The 25,359-nt window shown below is 45.6% G+C and overlaps 1 protein-coding gene across 1 annotated transcript in view; it reads left to right on the top strand.

Moving 5' to 3' along the window:
- LOC309555383 (protein MTSS 1-like) overlaps positions 1–23,630 on the top strand; it is a gene marked incomplete at its 3' end in the record, with an annotated part of 72,428 nt that extends 48,798 nt beyond the window's left edge. The window contains exons 4-7 of the mRNA XM_082257373.1: positions 1,503–1,673; positions 20,616–20,774; positions 21,656–21,818; positions 22,939–23,630. Of these exons, the coding sequence (XP_082113499.1) occupies positions 1,503–1,673; positions 20,616–20,774; positions 21,656–21,818; positions 22,939–23,630 (1,185 nt within the window). The remainder of the gene's footprint in view (positions 1–1,502; positions 1,674–20,615; positions 20,775–21,655; positions 21,819–22,938) is intronic.
- Positions 23,631–25,359: the final 1,729 nt, after the last annotated feature.

The raw sequence follows: 25,359 nt of genomic DNA, 5'->3' as shown, positions 1-25,359 counted from the left end.
GGTCAGTGGGAAGAATGCTCCTTACACTTGTGGTCAATGGGAAGCATTACCACCCTACAGATAGCTAAAAATTCATTGGTGTCAGAGGGAACTTATCTGAGAGGCAGAAATTGCTCAATGCTCAAGGAACCCCTAGCAACCTCTGGAGGAACCCTATGGTTCCATGCAGTGCCATCTTAAGCGCCTTATAGGCCCCCGGGCAATGCAGTGCACTGGGGCCCCGAGAGAGAGAGAGAGAGAGAATGGCACACACAGAGGAGGATATATAGGGCAGGAAAAGGATGGCACAGTCGATGGAGAGAGAGTGAGAAAAAAGAAATCAAGCAGCTGCAGCAGTCTGCTTACCTTCCATAACGGCTGCACAGCACATGAAGGGAGGAGGTGGGTGGAGCCCATCTTCTAGGCGCGGAGAGAGGAGGACGAGCCGACGAGGAGGATCCTCCTCCGCTGTGCATGATGGGTCCTCTCAGAACGTCACTGGTTGCTAGATGCCAATCGGCTGGCCTTCCTAGCAACCAGTGTGCAGGGAGACTCAGAGCCACCGGCGCACAACGGGGGGGGGGGGGCCTAGACCACCAGGTAAACTAATCTGGAGACTGGCCTAGGGGGGGGGACAGTGTAAATGCCACCCTGTGTGTGGGGCCCCTTGGCAAGTGGGGTCCCCGGGCAACCGCCGGGCATGCCCAATGGAAAAGACGGCCCTGGTTCCATGGAACCTTGGTTGAGTAACCCTGCATTAGAATGTTTTTTTATTTATTTTTTATTGGGTATTCATATAGCGCCCACAATTTACACAGTGCTTCACATCAGTCTCTCCCCTCAAGAAGACTACAATCTAACTAAGCTCCCTACCTTTCATGCATACACATTATAGTGCCAATATACTGTAGACAGGGGCAAAATACCCTTCCAACATGTCTTTGGAGTGTGGGAGGGAATTTACCCAGAGGAAATATCATGCAAGCACGGAGAGGACATCCAAACTACATGCTGGTAGTGTCCTGGTTAGAATTCAAACCAAGGACTCAAGGCAGAAGTACTAACCACTAAGCCAGTCTGCTGACCACCTCAAGCCCAGTTAAATGTGACTAACCACGACTAACTATACCATGACCTGGGTAAAGAAGAACCTTCACAGGCGTTTATAGAAATGGGCCTAAGTTATGTCACTGTCGGCAGATTGTTATGATCATCCCTCAATAGGCCTCATGTACAGTATTACAAGAATAGAGTTGTGGAAGGAAGGAGTGTGTTGTCCACAGATAGGTGTCCACTTTCATACCCTAAGCTACGGTAGAAAATTTAATACCGAATGTGTTCTAGAAACACCTCTATTTTTTTTGTTGTTGTGGTGCTGTCTACAAAATGGCTGCTACCCCTGGGTTTAGAGGTGGATAAATTTCAGCTTGATTTTAATCACCTTTATCATTGTATTGATTTTGCATTTTGTTCCCTGTTTTGTTTTTTTCGTTTTTTTCCTCCTCCATGTTGTCTGTCTCCAGCTGTCTAATGGGTATCATCACTATGGCGAAATGCCTATGGCAGGCCATTTCACCCATTTCCCGCTCCCAGTGTCCCGCCCCTGGACCCGATCTAATTCCGCTTATCCAGACTATCACTATTACACCATTGGTCCAGGCATGTTGCCATCATCCAAGATCCCTTCCTGGAAGGTTTGTGTTTGTGTGGTGCGGCTTTTGGCTTTGATGTCCCATCTCCTCTTTCCTGTCATCTAATCAAACCATTGTCCGGGGTTTCCTAATTTCTGTAAAGTTTTGATTTTTTTGTAAAGACTACACAACCGTACTGAACTCACCATCTCTCTAGATTGTCCAAAAATGATTATGCATTAAAATCATTTTGATCAGAATAAAAGGAAAACTGTAGAATTATAAAATTATAAGTATTTTAAAAAATACTACTTACACTGTGTTGTCTCTCTCAGCTTTATTTATCTTCTAGTGTAGTTCCATGTAATGCTATTTTTTGGTACAGATTTCAAGAAGAATTCTCACTTAATTTTTTCATTGTTCTGTCCCCCAGGGTTCAAAGTAATGATCGACCGACACCGATATTTTGGTCATAGAATATTGGTATCGGCCGATATTGGCCGATATTTTCGGACATTAAAATTTCTTTTCTTTTTTATTGCCTACAGGTACTGTGGTGGAGGAATCTGGGGGTCTAAAAGACCCCAAACCCCTCCTCTGCACTTAAAAGCATTCAAAACGCCAAGTTTGGCTGTTTTGAATGCTGTAAGGTTTTTTAATTCCGTGCCGCCAGTACTTGGAAGTGATGTCATGTCATGACCTCACTTCCGGGTACTCTGCGCAGAATTAAAAAAAATGGAGACCCAGTCAGACGGCGGTGGTGCAGGAAGGATGCCCGAGTCTCCTGGTGAGACGTGAGACCCGGGGCGAGCTGTGGAAGGCGGCAGGAGGGGGGCGTCCCCTCCCGCTCCTTATAATGACAGCCAAGCGGCTTCTCAGCCGCATCGGTTGTCATTACAAGTCAGCCGACCGTCGGCTATGGATGCCGGTACCGGAGTGATGATGCCTCTAGCTGCAGGCATCACCCCGGTACATGCACTTTCCCTAAATATCGGCAATATCGGTAAATCCAAAGGCCGATTCCGATATATATCGGGGAAAGTGCATATCGGCTCCCGATATATCGGTCGATCCCTAGTTCAAAGTACATGGAATACATAGTCCATTGTTCCTTCATGCTTTGTAGGCCTAGCTAAAAGGTTGGACGAGATGCTCAACAACGTAGATAGCAAGCTTCTTGTTAACCGACGCTCGTCTCCACTCCAAGAACTTGCCTTAGACCAGTGGTGGCAATTGGGTGGGTGTGTTGGATGGCCTTTGGGAAGTCTACTCTCCTAGCTAGGCTTACAAAGCACGTAGGAACATGGAACTAAGTACTACATGTACTTTGTCCTCTGGAGCACAGAATGCTTAAAGTAAAATTAAACCTACAATTTTTGATTTTTTTTTTAACCACTTCTGGACCGGAAGGATTTGCCCTCTTAATGACCAGGCCATTTTTTGCCATTCGGCACTGCGTTATTTTTACGGAAAATTGCACGGTCGTGCGACGCTGTACCCAAATAAAATAGATGTCCTTTTTTTCCCAAAAATAAAGCGTACTTTTGGTGGTAATTGATCACCTCTGCGATTTTTATTTCTCTCTCGCTCATTGACAGACGTAGTCCTCGGTGATTCAGCACCTTCGGGTTATGTTGCCTCCACAGGAGCAGGACTAGACAGGAAATTAAAAAGCTCTGGCCACACCCCAGGGGCAGTCCCAGAGGGTATATCCTCTCTCTCTCTGCCTCAGCAAATCAGTTATTTTCTGTCTAGTTAGGAGTAAGGACCTAGATACCTTGCTGGGATCTTCGGTCCTGGCAAGATTTTTTTCTTAAAAGATTTTTTAGACAGCTTTTTTTCTCCAGTGTTCCTGTGAGATCTTCAAGCAAGAAAGCTGAACTGGGCGACGGGCTGGATGTTGAGATCCGGTGGTCACCCCAGTTCAGCCTACGAGCGCGTGCAGGCCATAGCTCCGCGCTGGGTCTGCCGCGACAAAGTCCCATTAAGGGACTGACCCCGCGAGTTAAACGTCTCGCTGAAACGCCAAAGACCATGAGTCACGGCGTCCGTATCGGTCGACAGCCCTCCCGCCCCGGTGGAGAGGGGTACTGTCAGGAGTTGGTGCCCGCCTGGTTCCGGTATGGTGAGTAGTATGTTCCCCCTTCTCCCCTGACGGGTCTTGTGGTGAACGCGGGCCCCTCTCTGTATGGTAAGATAGAGTCCCCCTCTATCCTATAACATGACACAGATCCCCCTACTTTGAGTGTGATTTATGTGCAAAGAGCCAGGAGGCTTGGTTTGGGAGCTAACAATCTATTTGTATACATGTTTAAAAGATTGTAATCAGTGGCATTCTGGGAATCTTACTGTGATAAGAATAAGGTACCTACCAGTCAGAAGCCACGGACATGTAGACTGTCTTCCTAAATCAGATCTCCAGCTATAAGCAGGCCTTCCGAACGGCCATGCGGTCCGCCAGGACCGGTACCGCCAACCACGCCAAATCCCCATGCAGAGAGTGTTGTGTGCCCTGCAGCACACCGCTATTCAGTACAGGCCGCCGCCATTTTTTTTGCTGGATTGCACGAGCCGCCATTTTGGCGTAGCCTCGTGTCTCCAGCATGGGGGCGGCCATGTTTGAGGTGATCCAAACACCTCGTGGAGCTAGGTGAGGCGCCGGAAGGCGTGCAGAGGGGCGGAGCCGCCTCCTTTCTTCCTGGGCAGCCAGCCAAAAGACTTCCTGTTTGTCAAGACAGCGCTGTAACCTGTTGCAGTTAAACTCTGAGCATCAAGTGGTGAGCCTGGGGGTCTATCTCTCTCTCTCTGTCGATCGATAGGGATCCCTAGCAGGTAACACTAAGGGGCTTTTGTGGCGCTGGGGGTCTGAAAAAAAAAAAAAAAAAAAGTTTTTTATTTTTGAATTATATTATCCAGGAAGTGACTGGAATTATCATGGACCCTGCCACACATATTCCCCCACCTGTTTCCCTCGAGGGGGCCACGGGACCCGCAGGTGCACAGAGTGTAGAGGCATTTACAGCAATTTTGGAGTCTATGGTGGCTCGGGTGGAGGCGGCCTGTCAGGGACGGGGGTCAAGGAAGCGACCCCCGCCTACCCCTATACTATCTGACACCTCTGACTCAGATTCAGAGATGGTCACTGCAGTTGCAGGTCCCTCTGCAAGGGCTGTTACCTCAGGTAAAGCTCCCTCAGACAGTGAGGAGGACGTTTCTTCTCCCGCTATAATTCAGGAAGAAGCATTGGTGGACGCACTAGTTGTGGCAGTGCAGGAAACCTTAAAAATTGAGGTTTTACCAGCAGAAGCAACTGAAACAGAGATTCCTTTTGGTACTAACAAGCCCATCAAAACGGTGAAGGTTTTTCCTGTACCTAAGTGTTTTGGTAATAAGATTAAAGGAGAATGGGAGCATTCTAAACGTACCTTTACTATTTCCAAGCGTATTGCTAGACGCTATCCGTTTGAGGAATCCATCATTAAGAAATGGACGGTACCACCAGTGGTGGATCCACCTATTTCCAGGCTGAATAAAGCCACGGTTATCCCAGTGGAGGACACTTCGTCCTTTAAGGATCCGGTGGATCGAAAGATGGAAGCAGAGTCCCGCACTATCTTCTCTCTGATAGGGTCAGCATTTAGACCAGTAATTGTTATTGGTCTAGTTTCCCAGACACTTACGGAATGGGCGAGAATGGTACGCCAAGACCTTAGGGGAAAAGATATTCCCCAGGAGACATCTGATTTGATGGAACAGATTATACAAGGGCTACAGTTTATCTGTGACGCAGCCTTGGACACCACTCCCCTATTAGGGCATGCATCTATGTCAGCGGTTATCCTCAGACGTGTGCTGTGGTTAAAATTCTGGTCAGCTGACCTAGGTTCCAAAAAGACCTTGACAAATCTCCCCTTTCAGGGGAATCGTCTATTTGGGGCCACCCTAGATGAAATCATTAAGGATGCCACTGGGGGCAAGAGCACTTTTTTTGCCACAGGCTGCTAAAGCTAAGAGGACCTTTCTTTACCGCCCATAAAGGGCGCCCGGCTGGAACAAGCGGGAAAGGCAAGACTCCTCAAGGAGGGTTCAAGAAGGGCTGGTCGGACAAACAGAGGACCAACTCAGCCAAACCCGAAGCAAAGGAGTACACAGCCTGAAGGTGCGCCCCCACCCGGTTTCAGGGTGGGGGGACGTTTTCACCGGTATTCAGGACATTAGATCGAGCATCAACTACTACTACCGGTGCGATTCTTCCCTTCCAACATTTAAGTACTACAGGGAGCGGTAGTTACCGTTCCCTGAATAGATCTTTTCCTTTACCTTTTCCTAAGATTAGTCCCAATTCCCCACAGGAATCGGATCTGGTTGACCAGACAGGCCAAGAAGCCTCTAGTCGGGTGACTTCGGTCCCTGAGGTTCAACCAGAAAAGATCACCCTTCCTGATAGGAATCAGGTATCTGATAAATGTGTGGGAACAGAAAACGACCAGACTTTCTTGGATGGTCGGGGCCAGATACCTCTAGGGACGCCTGGTTCAGATCCAATCAGCGCCAGTGGTCCTAGAAATTCTAGGCTGGCCTCGTCAAGCCGGCCTGGCCGACTTGGACATGCTAGTCGCAGTTGTTCCGTGGGAACTTCGTCTCAGGGAGTGTCTGTGGTCTCAAGGACCAATTTACCATCGTGCTTTACAGTCGCTGGTTTTAATGGCCTGGCCATTGAGACCCAAGTACTGAAGGACAGAGGTTTGTCTGCTTCAGTCATTCCTACCCTTATTAAAGCAAGGAAAGCGACTTCCAGCAAGATCTATTATCACACATGGAAGACTTATATTGCGTGGTGCGAATCTTTAGGATTTCCTCCACGTACCTATTCGGTGACTCGAATATTGGCCTTTTTGCAAAAAGGGGTTGAGCAGAAGCTAGCCTTGAGCACCATCAAGGGTCAAGTTTCAGCATTAGCAATCTTCTTTCAGAAACCTTTAGCTACCTAGTCCTTGGTGCGGAATTTCATCCAGGGGGTGCGGCACCTGGCTCCACCAGTCCGCGCGCCCTTACCGCCCTGGGATCTTAATTTAGTTTTGTCGGTTCTACAGAAACCTCCCTTTGAAAACATCAGGGAGATTCCCTTGCTTACTTTATCCCAGAAGGTGGCCTTCTTGGTGGCTATCACTTCTGCTCGCAGGGTGTCAGAACTGGCTGCATTATCATGCCAGTCCCCATACCTAGTGATTCATAGGGATAAGGTAGTACTTCATCCTAAGCCATCCTTTCTTCCTAAGGTGGTTTCAGATTTTCATTTGAATGAAGATATTGTACTACCTTCCTTGTGTCCTCAGCCCAAGCATCATCGGGAACATGCGTTGCATTCCTTAGATGTGGTTCGGGCAATCAGGGTATACCTGAAAGCTACGGAATCATCCCGTAAGACGGATTCACTTTTTGTGATCACGGATGGCCCCAGAAAGGGTTTGCCTGCATCTGCCGCGACCATTGCCAAATGGATTAGACAGACGGTGGTACAGGCTTATTCTATTAAGGGTCAGAGTCCTCCGTTCCCTGTTAGGGCGCACTCCACTCGAGCGCTCAGTACTTCCTGGGCCTTTCGCCATCAGGCGTCAGTGGTCCAGGTATGTAAGGCGGCCACCTGGTCGTCGGTACATACCTTTACAAAATTCTATAAAATTGATGTGACGGCATCGGCGGATGCCTCATTTGGCCGCAAGGTTTTGCAGGCCGCAATTTGAGGAGACCGGTGGTCTACCTCGAGGGTTTTTTTTTTTCTGTTTGAAAAAAAAAAAAAAAAAATTTTCTTTTTTGTTGAGTCTCATCATTAAGGATGAGCATTGTAAACTTCTAGTTGGCACCGGTTGGGCCTTCTAGATTTGGATTTGATTTCCATTTTCCCACCCCTCATTGGTGATACTGCTCTGGGACTTCCCGAAGGTGCTGAATCACCGAGGACTACGTCTGTCAATGAGCGAGAGAGAAAAATGGATTTTTGTAAAATCTTACCGTAAAATCCTTTTCTCTTAGCTCATTGACAGACGTAGTACCCGCCCCTCTGTTTTTGAGTTGGGTTGGGTTAAAATCTCTAAAGACTGCTTTTTGACATAACTGATTTGCTGAGGCAGAGAGAGAGAGGATATACCCTCTGGGACTGCCCCTGGGGTGTGGCCAGAGCTTTTTTATTTCCTGTCTAGTCCTGCTCCTGTGGAGGCAACATAACCCGAAGGTGCTGAATCACCGAGGACTACGTCTGTCAATGAGCTAAGAGAAAAGGATTTTACGGTAAGATTTTACAAAAATCCATTTTTTTTTGCGCTATAAACAAAAATAGAGCGACAATTCTGAAAAAAAAAAAAACAATTTTTCACATTCTGCTATATAACATTCCCAAAAAAAATTTAAAAAATGTTTTTTAACATTTTAGGCCAATTTGTTTTCTGCTACATATTTTTGGTAAAAGAAATCGCTATAAGCTTATTTTGATTGGTTTGTGCTAAAGTTGTCGCGTTTACTAACTATGGGAAAAATTTATATAATTTTTATTTATTTTTTTATTTTTTTACTAGTAATGGCGGCAATCTGCGATTTTAACGGGACTGCGACATTGCTGTGGACAGATCGGACCCCTTACTTACATTTTTGACACTTTTGGGGGGACCAGTGACGTTACTACAGTAATCAATGCTAAAAATATGCACTGTTACTGTAATAATGCCATTGGCAGGGAAGGGTTAACCCAGGGGCGATCAAAGGGTTAAATTTGTACCTAGGGGAGTGATTCTAACTGTGTGGGGGTTGGGCTTGTGAAATGATCATAGAGACATGTGATCCTACATAGAAGGATCACAGGAGAGAAGAACGGTCTGCTGTGTTTACAACAGCCGACCGTTCTTCTCTCTCAGCGGGGAACAATCACGGGTGTCAGGCGGCAATCGGAGACGCCTGCCCATTCATCGGAGTCCCCGCTGCTGAATGGGGGTGGGAGCGTGCCGCCGGCGGTGCGTGCTCGCCCCCTAGCTGCAGGCTCGCGACCGACATATACCTACAGCGGTTTGTGCAGGAGGGCCAGCCTGCCGCAGTTACTTACCTGCTCTGTGCAGCTGGTTTTGCACAGAGCAGCCCAGATCCTCCTGTTATTGGGTCCCCTGCCTGGCACTCTGGGCTCCTCCCCCCTGCTGAGTGACCCCATAACAAGCCGCATTTAAGCTAATGCGTGGATACCATCAAGAACATTCTCCATAGGGATAGATAACACTTAAAGGCAATAAAAGGCAAACGGTACACTATACATATGTGTATCTCAACCTGAAAACTCTAGTAGAATATTATACTACATTAACCATTGATTAATGCAGAAGGTTTAGAGTTTTAATGATACTTGTTTTGGGGGGATTTACAGACAGTGCAGAAAAGGATGGAAAATGCATGAAAGAAACACATGACCGTTCACGGGGCACACATATAGTAAACACACACAAAGTGGAAACATAAATGGGCTGTAAACTAATTATTCAGTTATGGTGAGGTTAGTAGGCATTGTGGAGTCCCATACCTTTCACTGAAGGCCAATTGTATTTTCTTGCCTAAAATTCAGTTCTGTAATGTTTCTTCCTTTATTGTAAATTGGCAGTTATTTGCCTTGGATTGGATTTTGACACCCTATGTCAGTGATGGCGAACCTTGGCACCCCAGATTTTTTGGAGCTACACCTCCCATGATGCTCAACTACAATGCAGAGTGCATGAGCATCATGGGAAATGTAGTTCTAAAACATCTATGGTGCCAAGGTTTGCCATCACTGCCCTATGTTTTATTTTGATGGGAACTTTTGGTCATATAACTGTTTTTACATCTATAGGTCCTAGTTATAAAATTAAAATAATTATATTTGATTGTGCTGTTTTCTGTATTTGGCCTATCATTTTCCTCTGGATTTTCTCCTGTTACTGTACCATGTGTCTGCTGTAACCAATCACAGCAGGTCACATTACAGTTGTAAACAATGGTTGACTTCCTTTCAAGCCATCCTTAGTTTTGCTAACTGTGATTGGTCACAGGGATCAGATTGTATAGACTGGGCCAATCACAGCCCATCTGCGCCATGTGATCAATTGTGGCCAATTGCAGCTAATCACAACAAAAACTGAAATAACCGATTTTACTCAATGCCATAAGCAAATGTGTAAAAATAAATGACTGATCACTTCCCTAGGGTGGCACAATGTCACTATGGTACCATTATATTTGCTCTGGTCAAAGTGTGTTAAAAATATATATATATATATATATATATATATATATATATATATATATATATATAATAAAAAAAAAAAACATGGAAAAAAAATATTTTTTTTTTCTGTACTTTCACCAGCCAGTGTCTCTAATCACTGTCACACCCATTTTATATGATGACATAGGCCATCCGTACATCAGGATTGATCAATTTTCAGATATACCATAGCTTGTGGATACTTTCCTACAGACTAAATAATATACACTGATTTGGGTTATTCTTACCAAAGTAATGTAGCAGAATACATTTTGGCCTAAATTCATGAAGAAAGATTATTTATTTGCAAAATATTATAACAGCAAAAACAAACGTGTTTTTTTTTTTTTTCGTCTATTTAGCAAAAAAAAAAAAAAACACATTGGTTATTAACCGCTTGCGGACCGCCGCAAGTAGATATACTGCGGCGGTCAGCCCCTCACAGGCAAAGTGACGTATATATACGTCACTAGCCTGTGAGGCTCTGGGGAGCGAGCGCGCGCCGCCGGTGGCGTGCTCCCACGCGGTCACGGACCCCCCTGCGCGTGTGACCGGCGGACCCGATGTCCGCCACTCACTCTGCGATCGTCGGGGGAGAGGGAGAAAGGCAGGCAGCTTGTGTAGAAACACTGATCATACGGTTCTACTATGTAGGACTGTTGATCAGTGTTCCTACAGCTCAAGCCACAGCCAATCACAGTTAGAATCACACCCCTAGGGACACACACAGCCCCTCCCTCTCAAATAAAGTTAACCCCTTCACTGCCAGTGTAATTTTACAGTAACAGTGCATATATATAGCACTGATTACTGTAGAAATGTCACTGGTAACCCCAAAAGTGTCAAAAATGTCAGTCAAGGGTCCGATCTGTCCGCCCCAATGTCGCAGTACCGCAAAAAAAATCGCAGATCGCCGCCATTACGCGTTAAAAAAAACAACAACAAAAATGACAAAACTCTTTCCCTTTGTTAGTAAACGCGATAACTTTTGCGCAAACCAATCAAAATACGCTTTTTGCAATTTTTTTTTTACCAAACATAGGTAGCATAAAACAAATTGGCTGAAAATGTTAAAAAATTTAGATTTTTACTTTTTTTTGGGGGGTAATTTCATATAAAAAAATGTGAAAAATATTGTTATTTTTGCAAAATTGACGCTCTTTTTTTGTTTATAGCGCATGATCAAAAAATCGCACAGGTGATCAAATACCACCAAAAGAAAGCTCTGTTTGTGGGGAAAAAAGGACGTCAAATTAGTTTAGGTACAGCGTCGCACGACCGCGCAATTGTCCCTTAAAGTCACGCAGTGCCGAATCGCAAAATACCCCCTGGTCTTTTAGCAGCCAAATCCTCCGGGGCTTAAGTGGTTAAAAAAAGAAAGGTCTATTTGTGTGAACAAAATTATAAAAATGTAGTCTGGGTACAGTGTTGCATGACCACACAATTGTCATTTAAAGTGCAACGTGACGTGACCCTCAACTCAAACCATGAACTACGTACACATCTCACAGCCTAGATCTTGGTCAAACTTCTAAGTAAACAGTTACATGATCAAAGGTCCTTTAACTGAAGAGACTCTTCAACTAAGTAATCATTTTAAATCTAAAGTTTCCAACTTTAAACTTCTGTTGTTCTCATTCTGTAGCACTGCTCAATATGTGTCTGACTTCTAACTCCACAGTAGTCCTTTCATGGGTCCATGTTGTCTTCAAGATCATGCTGACTTTTGACGGCCCCTTCAATTATTACTTTTCCTTTGTACTTATAGCAGGGCTGGATTTACATAATTGGTTACCAAGACTCCAGGATTTGCTGGTCACCTTGGGCTTCATTCACACAAATAAAATAATGTTAAATAAATAAGCAGTGGATGTTCTCGGTACTCTCATTACAAGTTTTAACTGCCTCCAATTATCAAAATAAAATATTTCCGACAGTAGTGTTCCTTCAAGTCCTACCATCTGGTAGGGACAGAAAACGTATACAGTTTCCTAGTTTGATGTTTTAGGTGTAATTATTTCATTCTGGTGATGTTGTAGTTGTACTTGTATATTTAATTCAAGGACTAGCATTTAAACCAGTGGTTATAACTGGATATTATGCTTTATGGCCTTAAAGTTTATTGACTCCTGACTATTATATCTATATCAGCTTGTTAGACATCCCACTCTAAAACCATGAGCATTAATATGGAGTTGCCAACTAGGGATCGACCGATTATCGGCAAAGCCGATATATCGGGGGCCGATATGCACTTTCCCCGATATATCGGAATCGGCCCCGGAGGTTACCGATATTTCCGGAAAGTTCTTGTACCGGAGTAATGCCTGCAGCTAGAGGCATCACCCCGGTACCGGCGTCCATAGCCGATGGTCGGCTGTCTTGTAATAACAACCGATGTAGCTGAGAAGCCACTCGACTGTCATTACAAGGAGCGGGATGGGACGCTCCCCCACCCCTCCCGCCGCCTTCTGCGGCACGCCCGGGTCTCCCATCCCACCGGGAGACCCGGGGCACCCTGCCTGCACGGCACTGAAGACCCAATCAAAGCCACATTCAGCTCTAATCGGGTCTCCATGTAAAGACCCGGAAGTGATGTCATGACATCACTTCCGGGTACTCTGCGCTAAATTAAAAAAAATTACAGCATTCAAAACAGCCAAACTTGGCGTTTTGAATGCTTTCAAGTGCAGAGGAGGGGTTTGGGGTCTTTTAGACCCCCCGATCCCTCCACCAGAGTACCTTTTAAGAAAAAAAAAAAAAGGTTTTCTCTGTCGCTCATTGACAGACGTAGTCTTCTTGATTCACAAGAACTGGGTTATATTGTCTCCGCAGGAGTAGGACTAGGCAGAAAGAAAAAACGTTCTGGCTCCACCCTAGGGGCAGTCCCAGAGGGTATATCCTCTTCCTGTCTGCTACAGAGAATCAGTTTTTTTCTGTCTAGTCAGGAGTAAGGACCTAAGTTCCTTGCTGGGATCTCTGGTCCTGGCAAGATTTTTTTTTAGAAAAAATATTTTTTAGGTAGTTTTCTCCAGTGTTTTTTCCTGTGAGATCTTCAAGCAAATATGCCGGACTGGGCGACACTAGTGGTCACCCCAGCCGGCCTACGAGCGCGCGCAGACCATTGCATCGCGCTTGGTCGGCCGCGACACATTCAAGTAAGTATGCGGGGCCGGGCGACGGGCTGGATGTTGAGATCCAGTGGTCACCCCGGTTTCTGCCTATGAGCGCGTGCAGACCAGAGCTCCGCGCTGGGTCGGCCGCGACGGAGTCCCATTGGAGGGACTGACCTTGCGAGTTAAAAGTCTCGCTTGGACGCCAGGAACCAGAGAGTCGAGGCGTCCGGAGTGGTCCACAACCCCCCACCCCGGTGGAGAGGGTATTGTGAAGAGAGGGTGCCTGTCGGTTCGGTATGGTGAGTAAATGTTTCCTTTTTTCCCTCGTTATGAGGCAGTTTTGGAAATGGGCCCCTCCATACATGGTCAGTATCTGTCTGACACTAAAAGTCCCCCCTTGTAAATACAGCATGTGTTTGGTGGGAAGTGGACTTGGTTTGAGAGCTAACACTCTACCCAGCAGACTGCAGTATTGCAGCAGACATAGGAGGTATAATCCTACCTTAATTGTAGTGGACCTCCTGCAGATCGATAAACCGCCATTTAGCAGATATGCAGGTGGATGTGCTGGGAAAAACGATATTTCGGCAATCCGCCGCCATTTTGCTGTAGACCAGGTGCATGAATGTCCTCAGGTCACGCCGGCCGCCATGTTTTTGGAGTCTATTGTCTCCTGTATGGGGGCGGCCATGTTTGAATAGCCCAGCTAACCTCGTGGAGAGCTGGGAACGCCGGAAGGCGTACACAGGGGGCGGAGCCACTTCCTTTCTACCCGGGAAAACGAACACAGCTCTTTCCAGTCTGTAAAGACAAACGCTGACTGCAGTTGGTTGGAAACTTCGGGTGGTGAGCCTTGAGGGTCCCTCTCTCTCTCTCTCTCTGTGGGGATCAAGAAGCAGGTACTCTGAGGGGCGCTATTGCGCTAGGGGGATACACATAAAAAAAAAAAAAAAAAAAGAGGTATTTTTTTTATTTAAAAAAAAAAAAAAAAGATGTTTTTTCTTTTTTACTGGCAAAGTGTCCTGGATTAACATGGACCCTGCCACTCATGTATCTCCACCAGATCCCTTCGAGGAGTCTGCAGGATCCTCCAGCACCCCACTGACAATTGAATCATTGTCAGCTATTATGGAAACTTTTGTGTCCCGGGTGGAAGTGGCTTGTCAGGGACAGGGCGCAAGCCCCCGCCTAACCCCATATTAAAATCTGAAACTTCGGATTCAGAATCTGAGCCTATTTCTGCAGTTGCAGGTACCTCATCTGGGATTGGTGTCTCGGGTACTGTCTCTAAAGACAGTGAGGAGGATGTTTCGGCATCAGCCATAGCCCGAGAGGAAGCGTTGGTAAACGCACTCATTGTATCTGTTCAAGAAACCTTAAGATTACAGGGTACTCCATCGGAAATAGCTGAAACTGAAATTCCTTTTGGGACTAAAAAACGCATCAAAGTGGCGAAGGTTTTTCCATTGCCCAAATGTTTTGGCAATCCAATCAAAGAAGAATGGAGTCTGCCAAAACGCACTTCTGCTATTTCTAAACACATTAACAGGCGTTATCCGTTTGAGGAAACCCTCATTAAGAAATGGACAGAACCACCTGTGGTGGATTCACCAATTGCTAGATTGAATAAAGCCACGGTTATTCCATTAGAAGACGCTCCGTCTTTTAAAGATCCGGTGGATCGCAAGATAGAAGCTATGTCTCGCACCATGTTTTCCTTGATTGGATCAGCTTTCAGACCAATAATTGCTATTGGGCTGGTTTCGCAGACTGTAACCGAATGGACCAAATGGTTACGCCGGGACTTAGAAGAGGTCCCCCAGGCGGTATCGGATTTGTTGGAACAGATGATACAGGGGTTACAGTTTGTGTGTGATGCAGCGTTAGACGCCACTCCATTATTGGCGCGAGCATCAGTTTCAGCAGTGGTTCTCAGGCATACACTGTGGCTAAAGGGTTGGTTAGCCGACCAAGGTTCCAAAAAAAAAAAAGCATTGGCTAATATCCCCTTTTTAGGAGAGCGTTTATTTGGAGCCAACTTAGATGAGATCATTAAGGATCTCACGGGTGGAAAGAGCACCTTTTTACCGCAAAATGTTAAAGGTAAAGGAACTCGTCAAAAACGAGGGCCTTCTTTCTCTGCTCACAAAAAGTTTTTTCGTCCCGCGGGTGAAAAAATTAAGTCCTCCAAAGCTCCTTCAGGAGGCTTCAGGGGACGTTGGTCGGGCAAGCAAAAGCCCGCCCCCTCCAGACCTGAAGATAAGTCGTCCAAAGCCTGAAGGTGCGCCCCCACCCATAATTGGGGTGGGGGGACGTCTTCGCCGGTTCCCGGATCCATGGCTTTCCAGAATCCCGGACAAGTGGGTTTGCGAAGTCATAAGGTCAGGGTACAAGATTGAGTTTCGATCTCTCCCACCGGCGCGATTCTTCCCTTCCAATATCCGACTATCCCCGGATCGTCTAGAAGATCTACGGAGAGCAGTCATGGATTTACTACAACAAGGAGTGGTAGTCCACGTTCCTTGGACAGAACGTTTACAGGGGTTTTATTCAAACCTATTTACAATACCCAGGAAAGAGGGCAAAGTGCGTCCAATTCTGGACTTAAGGGCACTCAATTCCTTTTCTCAACATAAGAAAATTCAAGATGGAATCCATTCGCACAGTAGCAGCCTTCCTGCATTCAGGGGATGACCTAGCGTCCATAGACATCAAGGACGCCTATCTGCACATTCCCATTTTCGCAGGACATCAGCGATTTCTACGTTTTTCCGTAGAAGAGAACCACTATCAGTTTGTGGCGTTACCTTTCGGTCTCGCCACGGCTCCTCGGGTCTTCACGAAAGTGTTGGCCCCAATGTTGGCACTACTGCGCCAAAGAGGCATATCGATTCTAGGTTACCTAGACGATCTCCTGCTTCATGCAGAGTCTCCTCAGACCCTGCTACAAAACCTAGAAATCACTATAATTTCTTTACAGGAATTCGGGTGGCTGGTGAACCAGCAAAAGTCATTTCTGGTTCCCACCCAGAGGCTCGAATATCTGGGTCTAATTCTAGACACGTTCAGGACAAGAGTTTTCCTTCCGGTAGGGAAACTCCGGAAGATTCAATCAGCAGTCCAGTTGTTACTATCCAACAGCTGGTCTTCCCTTCGGACTTGCATGAGGGTTCTGGGGTTGATGGTGGCTTCCTTCGAAGCAGTCCCATTTGCCCAGTCCCATACCCGAATTCTTCAGCAAGAGATTCTTCTCAGACGGAATCGGAATCCGGAATCTCTGGACTATCGGATCCGATTGAGCAAACAGACCAGAGAGTCTCTGGTCTGGTGGCTTCAGTCTCCGATACTCAGCCAGGGAAAGTCATTTCTGTCAATATATTGGACGATAGTGACCACGGATGCCAGCCTATCCGGATGGGGAGGAATTCTCGGTCTGTTATCCGTTCAGGGACTTTGGTCCCCGGAAGAATCCAGGTTACCGATAAATGTGTTGGAACTGAGAGCGATCAGACTTTGTCTGATTCACTGGACCGAGCAGCTCCAGGGCAGCCCGGTTCGGATCCAGTTGGACAACGCCACGGCCGTGGCTTATGTCAATCACCAGGGGGGCACCAATTGTGTCCAAGCGGCCAAAGAAGTGGCTTGCATTCTTCGCTGGGCGGAACAATTTGTTCCAGCTATCTCTGCGGTGTTCATTCCGGGGGTGGAAAATTGGCAGGCAGATTATCTCAGCCGTCAGACTCCGGATCAGGGGGAATGGTCCCTCCATCCAGAAGTTTTCCACCAGTTGTGCCTACGTTGGGGCACCCCGGATGTGGATCTGTTGGCATCACGATTCAACAGAAAAGTACAGAGATTCGTGGCTCGCTCCCGCGATCCTCTAGCAGAGACCGCAGACGCACTGGTCACCCCGTGGGGGCAATACCAGCTAATGTATGCCTTCCCTCCTCTTGGGTTACTGCCAAGACTTCTTCGCAGGATAGAGGAGGAAGGAATTCCAGTAATTCTGGTAGCTCCGGACTGGCCTCGTCGAGCTTGATACGCCGACTTGGTCAGACTGGTGGCGGACGTCCCGTGGAGACTTCCTCTCAGGGAGGATCTACTGTCTCAGGGACCGATCTTCCATCCTGCTTTACGATCGCTGGTTTTAAACGGCCTGGTTATTGAGACCCAGGTGCTGAAGGACAAGGGATTGTCAGCTTCAGTTATTCCTACTCTAGTTAAAACAAGGAAAGCGACTTCCAGAAAGATTATCATTGTACATGGAAGTCTTATATTGTGTGGTGTGAATCCCTTGGGTTCCATCTACATCTTTATTCGGTAGCCCGAATATTGGCTTTTCTGCAACAGGGAGTTGAGCAGAAGCTGGCCTTGAGTGTTATCAAGGGTCTGGTTTCAGCATTTGCTATCTTCTTTCAGAAGCCTTTGGCTACTCATTCCTTGGTGCGGAATTTCATCCAGGGGGTGCGACACCTGGCTCCGCCAGTGCACGCGCCGTTACCATCCTGGGATCTTAATTTGGTGCTGTCGGTTCTTCAGACACCTCCCTTTGAAAATATCAGGGAGATTCCCTTGCTTACTTTATCCCAGAAGGTGGCCTTCTTGGTGGCTATCACTTCTGCACGCAGGGTGTCAGAACTGGCTGCATTATCCTGTTGTTCCCCAGATCTGGTGGTTCATAGGGATAAGGTTGTTCTTCATCCGAATCCATCCTTCCTTCCTAAGGTGGTTTCAAAGTTTCATTGAATGAGGACAGTGTATTGTCCTTCCTATGTCCTTAGCCCAATCATCCTCGAGAATTTGCATGGCATTCCTTGGATGTAGTTCGGGCGATCAGGATATATTTGAATACTACGGATTCAATTTGTAAGACGGATTCACTGTTTGTGATCACGGATGGCCCTAAGAAGGGGTTGCCTGTTCTGCTGCGACCATCTTTAGATGGATCAGACAGACGGTGGTATAGGCTTATTTTATCTAAGGGTCGGGATCCCCCGTTCCCTGTTAAGGCGCATTCTACTCGGGCGCTTAGAGTTTCCTGGAACTTCCGCCATCAGGCGTCAGTGGTTCAGGTTTTCAAGGCGACTGTTTAGTCGTCGGTTCATACCTTTACAAGATTGTATAAGGTTTATGTGAAGGCATCGTCAGATGCCTCTTCTGGCCGCAAGGTTCCTGCAGGCCACTGTTTGAGGAGACTGTTGGTCTACCTCGAGGATTTGTGGGGTAGGTCTCATCTGTTTACTCGATGAGTCCTTTGATACTTCTGGTTAGCTCCGGTTGGGCCTTCTTGATTGGATTTTGATTTCTGTCAATCCCACCCCTCATTTGTGGCACTGCTTCTGGCTGTCCCAGTTCTTGTGAATCAAGAAGACTACGTCTGTCAATGAGCGACAGAGAAAATCGGATTTTTGTAAGATCTTACCGTAAAATCCTTTTCTCTTAGCTCATTGACAGACGTAGTACCCGCCCCTCTATCATTGAGTTGGGTTGGGTTAAATTCTCTGTTGCTGCTTTGTGACAGAACTGATTCTCTGTAGCAGACAGGAAGAGGATATACCCTCTGGGACTGCCCCTAGGGTGGAGCCAGAACGTTTTTTCTTTCTGCCTAATCCTACTCCTGCGGAGACAACATAACCCAGTTCTTGTGAATCAAGAAGACTACGTCTGTCAATGAGCTAAGAGAAAAGGATTTTACGGTAAGATCTTACAAAAATCCGATTTTTTTAATGTACAAAAATATCGGCCAATATTGGCCGATACCGATATGTGATGACCAAACGATATCGGTCGATCACTATTGCCAACCTCCCCTCCCTTCCCAACTTGCAGCTTTAACCACATCAGCTCTTATGAGATAGCTTTTTACAGTATTTTGGGAGTTTTCTGTGGGAATTTGCCCATTTAACTAAAAGAGCATTTGTGAGGTTACTGATATTGGATGAGAACACCAAGCTCATAATTGGCATTCTAACCCCAAAGGCATTCAGTGGGGTTGAGACCAGGGCTCTGTGCATATCTTTTTGTTTTGGATGCTTCTTACTACATTAGGAGTTTTACTATTCTAATACTAGGAGAGGAATTGGCTGCAATACTATACAGAGACTTCAATAGAGCCAATCGAGTCTATTGTGCCAGAGGCCTCTTAGGTGTAGGGATGCTACAAGTTAAAGATGCTCTGTACTACAGAGGCTGTGCCCAAAAGAGGCACACAAAGGTCAAAAAACTAGAGCTAGTACAGCTTTTCCCTATTACCGACCTGCCTTGCCTCACATTATATCTCTATGGAGGGATGGAGGCTTAGGGGCAGGGCTGTGCAAATCCAGATCCACAAACACAGATCCACAGAATGAATGAAGCAGAAAGAAATGACTCCTTGCACTGTAGACCCCCAGATACAGCTTCCACTCCTGCAAGGGGAATTGTGGGCAGTATAGTAGTGACATGCCCACATCTAAGTCCAAATCTGTTAAGTCTAGCAGTCAGAAGCAGCAGTGCCTAAGATTTTCTCTCTTTAGAAATTTCCCTTTGTAATCTGAATCCTTTTACTTTAGATCTACAGCTTTTAAGTTCAGAGCACAGGAGTGCCTAGGCACAGGAAGTGCACTGCTATTTTCAGGAAGCATTCAAGAAGAAATGTATATTATTTACGGCAGTGTTTCTCAACCTGTTTTCAGTCAAGGCACCCTTTAAAATTATGGACAAGTCTCAAGGCACCCAGTTCTAAAATGTAAAAAACTTTTTCATAATGCTGCAGCATCGACACACGTAGGACACCCAACGTTAGAGGTGATTTATTCTTTCAAACCAAATACATTTTTGCACACTAGTACCGACTAGTATTCCAGTGTTTCTCCTCTCCCTCAGTTTCTCTCTCGCACTCAGCTAATGTGACCCCAGTGTTGATGGAGAGGGGCAGGCGAGGGTCAAACAAGGATACTGTGCAGGTGATCAACACCCTTCTCAACACTGATGACCTCGCTGTTTGTTGGGATGCCAGTGGCTGGAAGGTTGAAATGGTGCACAATAAAAACCTGTAGCTTTGTGTAACTAAAAGGCAGGCTTCATCCACCTGCTGGTTTGTGTACATACAATTTTTGGGCAATTTTAGGCATTTTTAACCAAGGCACCCTGGTTGAAAAAGGCTGATTTAGGGTACTAGTAGAGAACAAATAACATGTGCAGATGGGAAATCTTCACTATTTTACTTCTAGCGCACTTTTACACCTTTACATCCAGTTACCAGCAAGAAAGCGAGTTTTATAAGGACCTTTTTATAGACTTGTAGAAATTTGTCTGCTAGCAGTTAAGAGCCCAGCTGCATGTGGTTTACCAATGCCAGGTAGAGATTTTTTTTTTTTTCGGGAAGGAGAAAGAACAGATTTTGTTAGCTGGAAGCAGTATTATTTATTATCTCACTAAGTCAAGTGCCATGTATTAAAGCAGAGGATTTATCTCTGCTGGCTAAATAAGAGCCTGACATAATGAAAAATCCAGCCCTGATATATGTCATTGTTCTCATTTCTCTGTGTACTTGCTTTGGGGGACAGTAATCTTTCCTTAAAAAGAGTCATGTTGGTGACATCCATATACCGCCTCTAACCTTTCATTCAGGACTGGGCTAAGCCAGGTCCATACGACCAGCCTGTGATGAACACTCTTCAGAGACGCAAACGTGAAGTCGACCTTTCTTCAGGAGCCCAGTTCATGCATCCCGGACTAATTAATGAGGCTCATTCACCCCGCAGTGCAAGAATGCCCATGGCATCAAGGGTAAAGTTTAATTTTACCAAAAAGCATGTCTCTAACCCTTTGTTCTCAGATTCTCTTCTTTCTCTAGCTGCTAACACCAATCTTCAGGAAACCATGCTTTATTTTACAGCTTAATTAGAAACTCTTTCTGCACTATAGTACGCCTAACCATAGAAATGACCATGACAGGGCTCTTTTAACATCCTGGTGATCTTCTCTTTATGCTTTTTGACTGTCAACTTTGAGTTTGCCAGAATGGATATTTGGTTTACTATTGTCTGAGCAGAGGTGCCCCGCCCATTTATTTATTTTTTTAACAGCAAGGCAACGATTGCCAAAATTGTAGGCTGATAAGCCTACACTTTTGGCACAGTAAATTGGCAAAAGATGGGCCTATCCCAGTTATGACCCCAGACTGCAGTTTTGCAAACTAGCAAAATACTTTGGGACAACCACCCTCCATCATATGGCTCTGACCATAAATGGGATAGATCTGTCATTTTGGCTTGACTGTGGATCCCCCAATTGCAAATGCAGCTCTGGGTTCAGTTGCAAATGCATGGAGGCACAGACATTATTCTTTCAGTATTTCCAAATTTCCAATTGCCCTGCAAGGACTCCAAGGAGTTTTGTTTTAGCAGAAAAAATGATATATCGGATTGGATCATAATCTACAGATCTGGCACCTCTGGCCTGGAGACAACCTGCAGGCCTCTAGCAAAGAGTTTGATGTGTCAGCATTGCTCAGGGTCTAAAGAGGTTGAGTTGAAGCCTGATTGAGCAGACATTCCAGGACTTTAAGAGTTGGAGGTCTGCGGGTTGTCCATATCTGTTTACCACAATAGACTCGATCACAGGAATTTTTCATTTATTCATTTTTTTTTTTTGTGTCCCCCCACCAGCAAGTGGAAGAAGCAGAAAACTGTGACGATCTGGCTCTTGCCCTGAGCAGAGGACTGCAGCTTGATACACAGAGGAGCAGTCGAGATTCCCTGCAGTGCTCCAGTGGATACAGCACACAAACCACCACCCCATGCTGTTCAGAAGACACCATCCCATCACAAGGTGAGGAACACAATAGGCCTTATTCTAAAACATCACAGATGAAAACTGTTACACACAGCCTCGAATTAGCATCAAAGGTACTGTGAGTTGTTATATTAAAGAGAGCCAGTCATAACCAGACTTATGCAAAAATCTGAATATTCAGTGTTACATTGGTAGAATTTTGAAGGCTTAATGATGGTGGAGGAGAGCAGTGATGACTGGGCCTCATTAAGCAATGTCCTAGCAATAACCTGGGAGTATTTCAGTCAGGCTTCATAGGGTATGTAAATAGCCAACACCTATTGCAAGTGCCTTATTCAACTTTAGTCAGAGCGGCACAGTTTGTTTTTTTATCTACAGACACCACTTACCAGAGGCGTAACTAGAACCTTCAGGTGGCTGGAGCAAGAAACCATGAAGGGACCCCCCCCCTCCTCCATCCAAGCTCCAGGCTTCCAGTTCTGGGAGGGCATCCATGGACATCCTCCCAGAATCTTCCCTCCCACATTGATCAGTGCTAAAAATATGCATGGTCACTGTACTAATGACACCAGGTTAAACATCTAAAGGCTTTAATTTGTGCCTAATCAGTCTTTGTGTACTATGTGTGCTGCTTTTTACTTGGGGAAGTGATGGATTTTATTTCCTGCTTTGCAGGGACACAAACTCCATCACTTTTCCCCTTTCAGAACGGAGCTCTGCCTTGTTTACATAGGCAGAGCTCCGTTCTGTGTCGCTCCTCGCCGATCAGTGGGTGTCAGCAGACATCTATTGGCTGGCATGCCATGTGCTAAATCACAGCACTGCCACAGCAAGTGCCCCCTACCTGAAAGTGCCGGTTGATCCAGCGCAGGAGAGCCGCTCTGCCACCATATAACTAAGTTATGTGGTCGGCAAGCAGATAATGTGTCCATATGTATGGTTTATCAGTTTTAAGGAAGAACTATCTTAGTTTCTTTTGTTAATAACAGTCTTTTCTTTTTTTATGCCTGTGTGGAAGAATGAAAGGGAAACCCTACTTGCATGTTATGGTGAAAAATAACTCTGCAATACAGGATTTATCCCGGCCCCATTAATAAAACCCCAAAGTCTTCTACAGGAAATTCACTTAACACTCATACCTCCCTCTTGTTTCTAGTTTCAGATTATGATTACTTCTCGGTGAGTGGAGATCAGGAGCAAGAGCAACAGGATTTCGACAAGTCCTCCACCATCCCGAGAAACAGCGACATCAGTCAGTCATATCGCAGGATGTTTCAATCCAAGCGCCCTGCGTCCACGGCAGGATTGCCAGCCAACTTTGCGCCTGTTATAGTCACTCCTGGAGTGGCCACTATCCGGAGGACACCGTCTACCAAGCCATCAGTGAGACGCGGAACCATCGGAGGAGGTCCCATTCCAATAAAGACACCAGTTATCCCGGTCAAAACCCCAACTGTCCCAGACATTCCAGGTGGTCTTCCCAGCAACACTAGTGAAGAGTCACCTGAACAGAGCCCTGACTCACCATCCATCACAGAAGGAGCCGTGCTGGGCGGGGACATATCTGCATCCTTATGGAGTGGACAAGCTTCTGTAAACCCCCCTGTCCCAGGAACCCCTGGTGTTATTGCTGAAGAGCAAAGGTCAGGTCGGTCAGAAAATGAAGAGGAAGAAGATGAACAGGATGGTCCTGTCATTCCTGAACCCACAGGCCAACCAGACCCCGAGACAGCAGATACTGCTCTGATAGATGCACCGCAGGGAGAAGATATGCTCAACGCAATTCGCCGTGGGGTCAAACTGAAGAACACCACCACAAATGATCGCTCGGCTCCTCGAATTTCCTAGAGAAAAATAAAAAAAAAAATAGGGAGTGTCTTCCGAGCCGGGTACAAGGAACTGCACCCTGACACTTGTCTTTAATCCATTCCAATCTATGATCGGAGGATTTTGTAGGAGCATACAGAGGGTTGACAAACTCTTCAAAAAACAAATACTACAATAGTTCCAAAAACAGCAGCATAGAAAAGACAACCTTAGAATCTGTTGATGTTCCAATTGTAAATAGTGATTTTACTTCTGCACATAGTTAATCCCTTTTATGTTTTTTTTTTCTTGCTTTTCATTTCACAGATTCATTTTTATTTCCATAAAGTGCCAAAACCCATATTTTAGTTTCAAAGAAACCCTTGTAAATTTTAAAAGCTTTGGACCGGACAAAAAAAAAAAAAAGCAAGAATAAGAAAGTGTTCCTACAAAGGATGAAGGACTGGGGGTTGTATTGCCCCTCCTCTTGCATTCTGTTTTGGACTTGTACAGATGGACAGCGGATAACCCGTTTGCTTGGCAAGGGGCGGGTGCAGTTCAATGGAACAGCCATGGGGCTACTTAATATGAGGTGTAGACCACCTTCGCGTCAGAGCAACCTAACTTTTCCTATACAAACACTATGGCTAATATTTTTTTTTTTATTATTATTTTAAATTCTTTGTTGTTTTTTTTGTTTTTTTAATGCTGATATTATAAATTATTAACAATTATGAGCAATATAAAAATTGAAAAAAAAAAGTTTTAGCATGTAATGGGGGATTTAGTGATGAAGACTACCATTGTTCACCATGCTGTCACTCACACTGTAATCTAGACATTACCGCTTGCATCTACCATGGTGATACAGTCCAAATAAGCCATACAGTAATACAGTGTTCCAGATTTTTTTTAAATGCTATTAAATCTCATTCTTTCAGGAGTAGTTTGTCAATCCCAGCATGCCACTTTAATTACTTAGTGTATTGCAGTGTAGCCAGGGTTAAAGTGTAACATGGTCTACCAACAGTGAAGACAGCAATTTTGTGTGGGGACCATTTTGTCTCGGAACAAATACAATTTTTAATCAGTTTTTGCAGTCTTACCTCTGTATAGTCTATAGACGAGGCTTTCTCAACCAGAATTCCATGGAACCCTAGGGTTCCTCCAGAGGTTGCTAGGGGCTCCTTGAGCAATGAGCAATATCTGCCTCTCTGATAAGTTCCCAATGACACCATTGACTTTTTATGTATCTTGAGGTGGGTAATTCTTCTCAATGACCACAAGTGTAAGGAGCGTTCTTCCCACTGACCATCACACTAATGTATCATGAGATATGGTCATTTTGTGCATGGGTTCCCGGAGCCTAAAAAGTTATTTCAAGGGTTCCTGTGTTGAAAAGGTTGAAAAAGGCTGCTGTAGACTGTCCTCTGTAGACAAAACCAGTGACATCACATCTAACTTCTATCATAGTACTTAAAGAGGAACTGAACTTTGGAAGCTGTGCCCAAAAAAAAAGGCAAGTAGAGGACAAATGACCAGTATTTCCTTTGGTCTCCCTGCATCGGAATGTTTCCCTATTATTGACTTAGTATTCCTTGTTCTGCACTGTGTTTTGTGTGGACGTGGCTACCTTGGCAAAGGCAGGGCTTTTCTTCCTCATTGAGATCACCAAACCTCACCCCAGATCTCCTGAGACTAGCAGTTCGAGGCAGCAGTGCCTTAGATCTCACACTGCAGATATGCAGCTATAGGAGTGCCTAGGCACACT

Source organism: Pelophylax lessonae (assembly GCF_965119305.1).
Source record: "Pelophylax lessonae genome assembly, chromosome: 5".
Classification (NCBI taxonomy): Eukaryota; Metazoa; Chordata; class Amphibia; order Anura; family Ranidae; genus Pelophylax; species Pelophylax lessonae.
The sequence above is the reverse complement of the archived record's forward strand: the minus strand, read 5'-3'. Positions and strand labels throughout refer to the sequence as shown.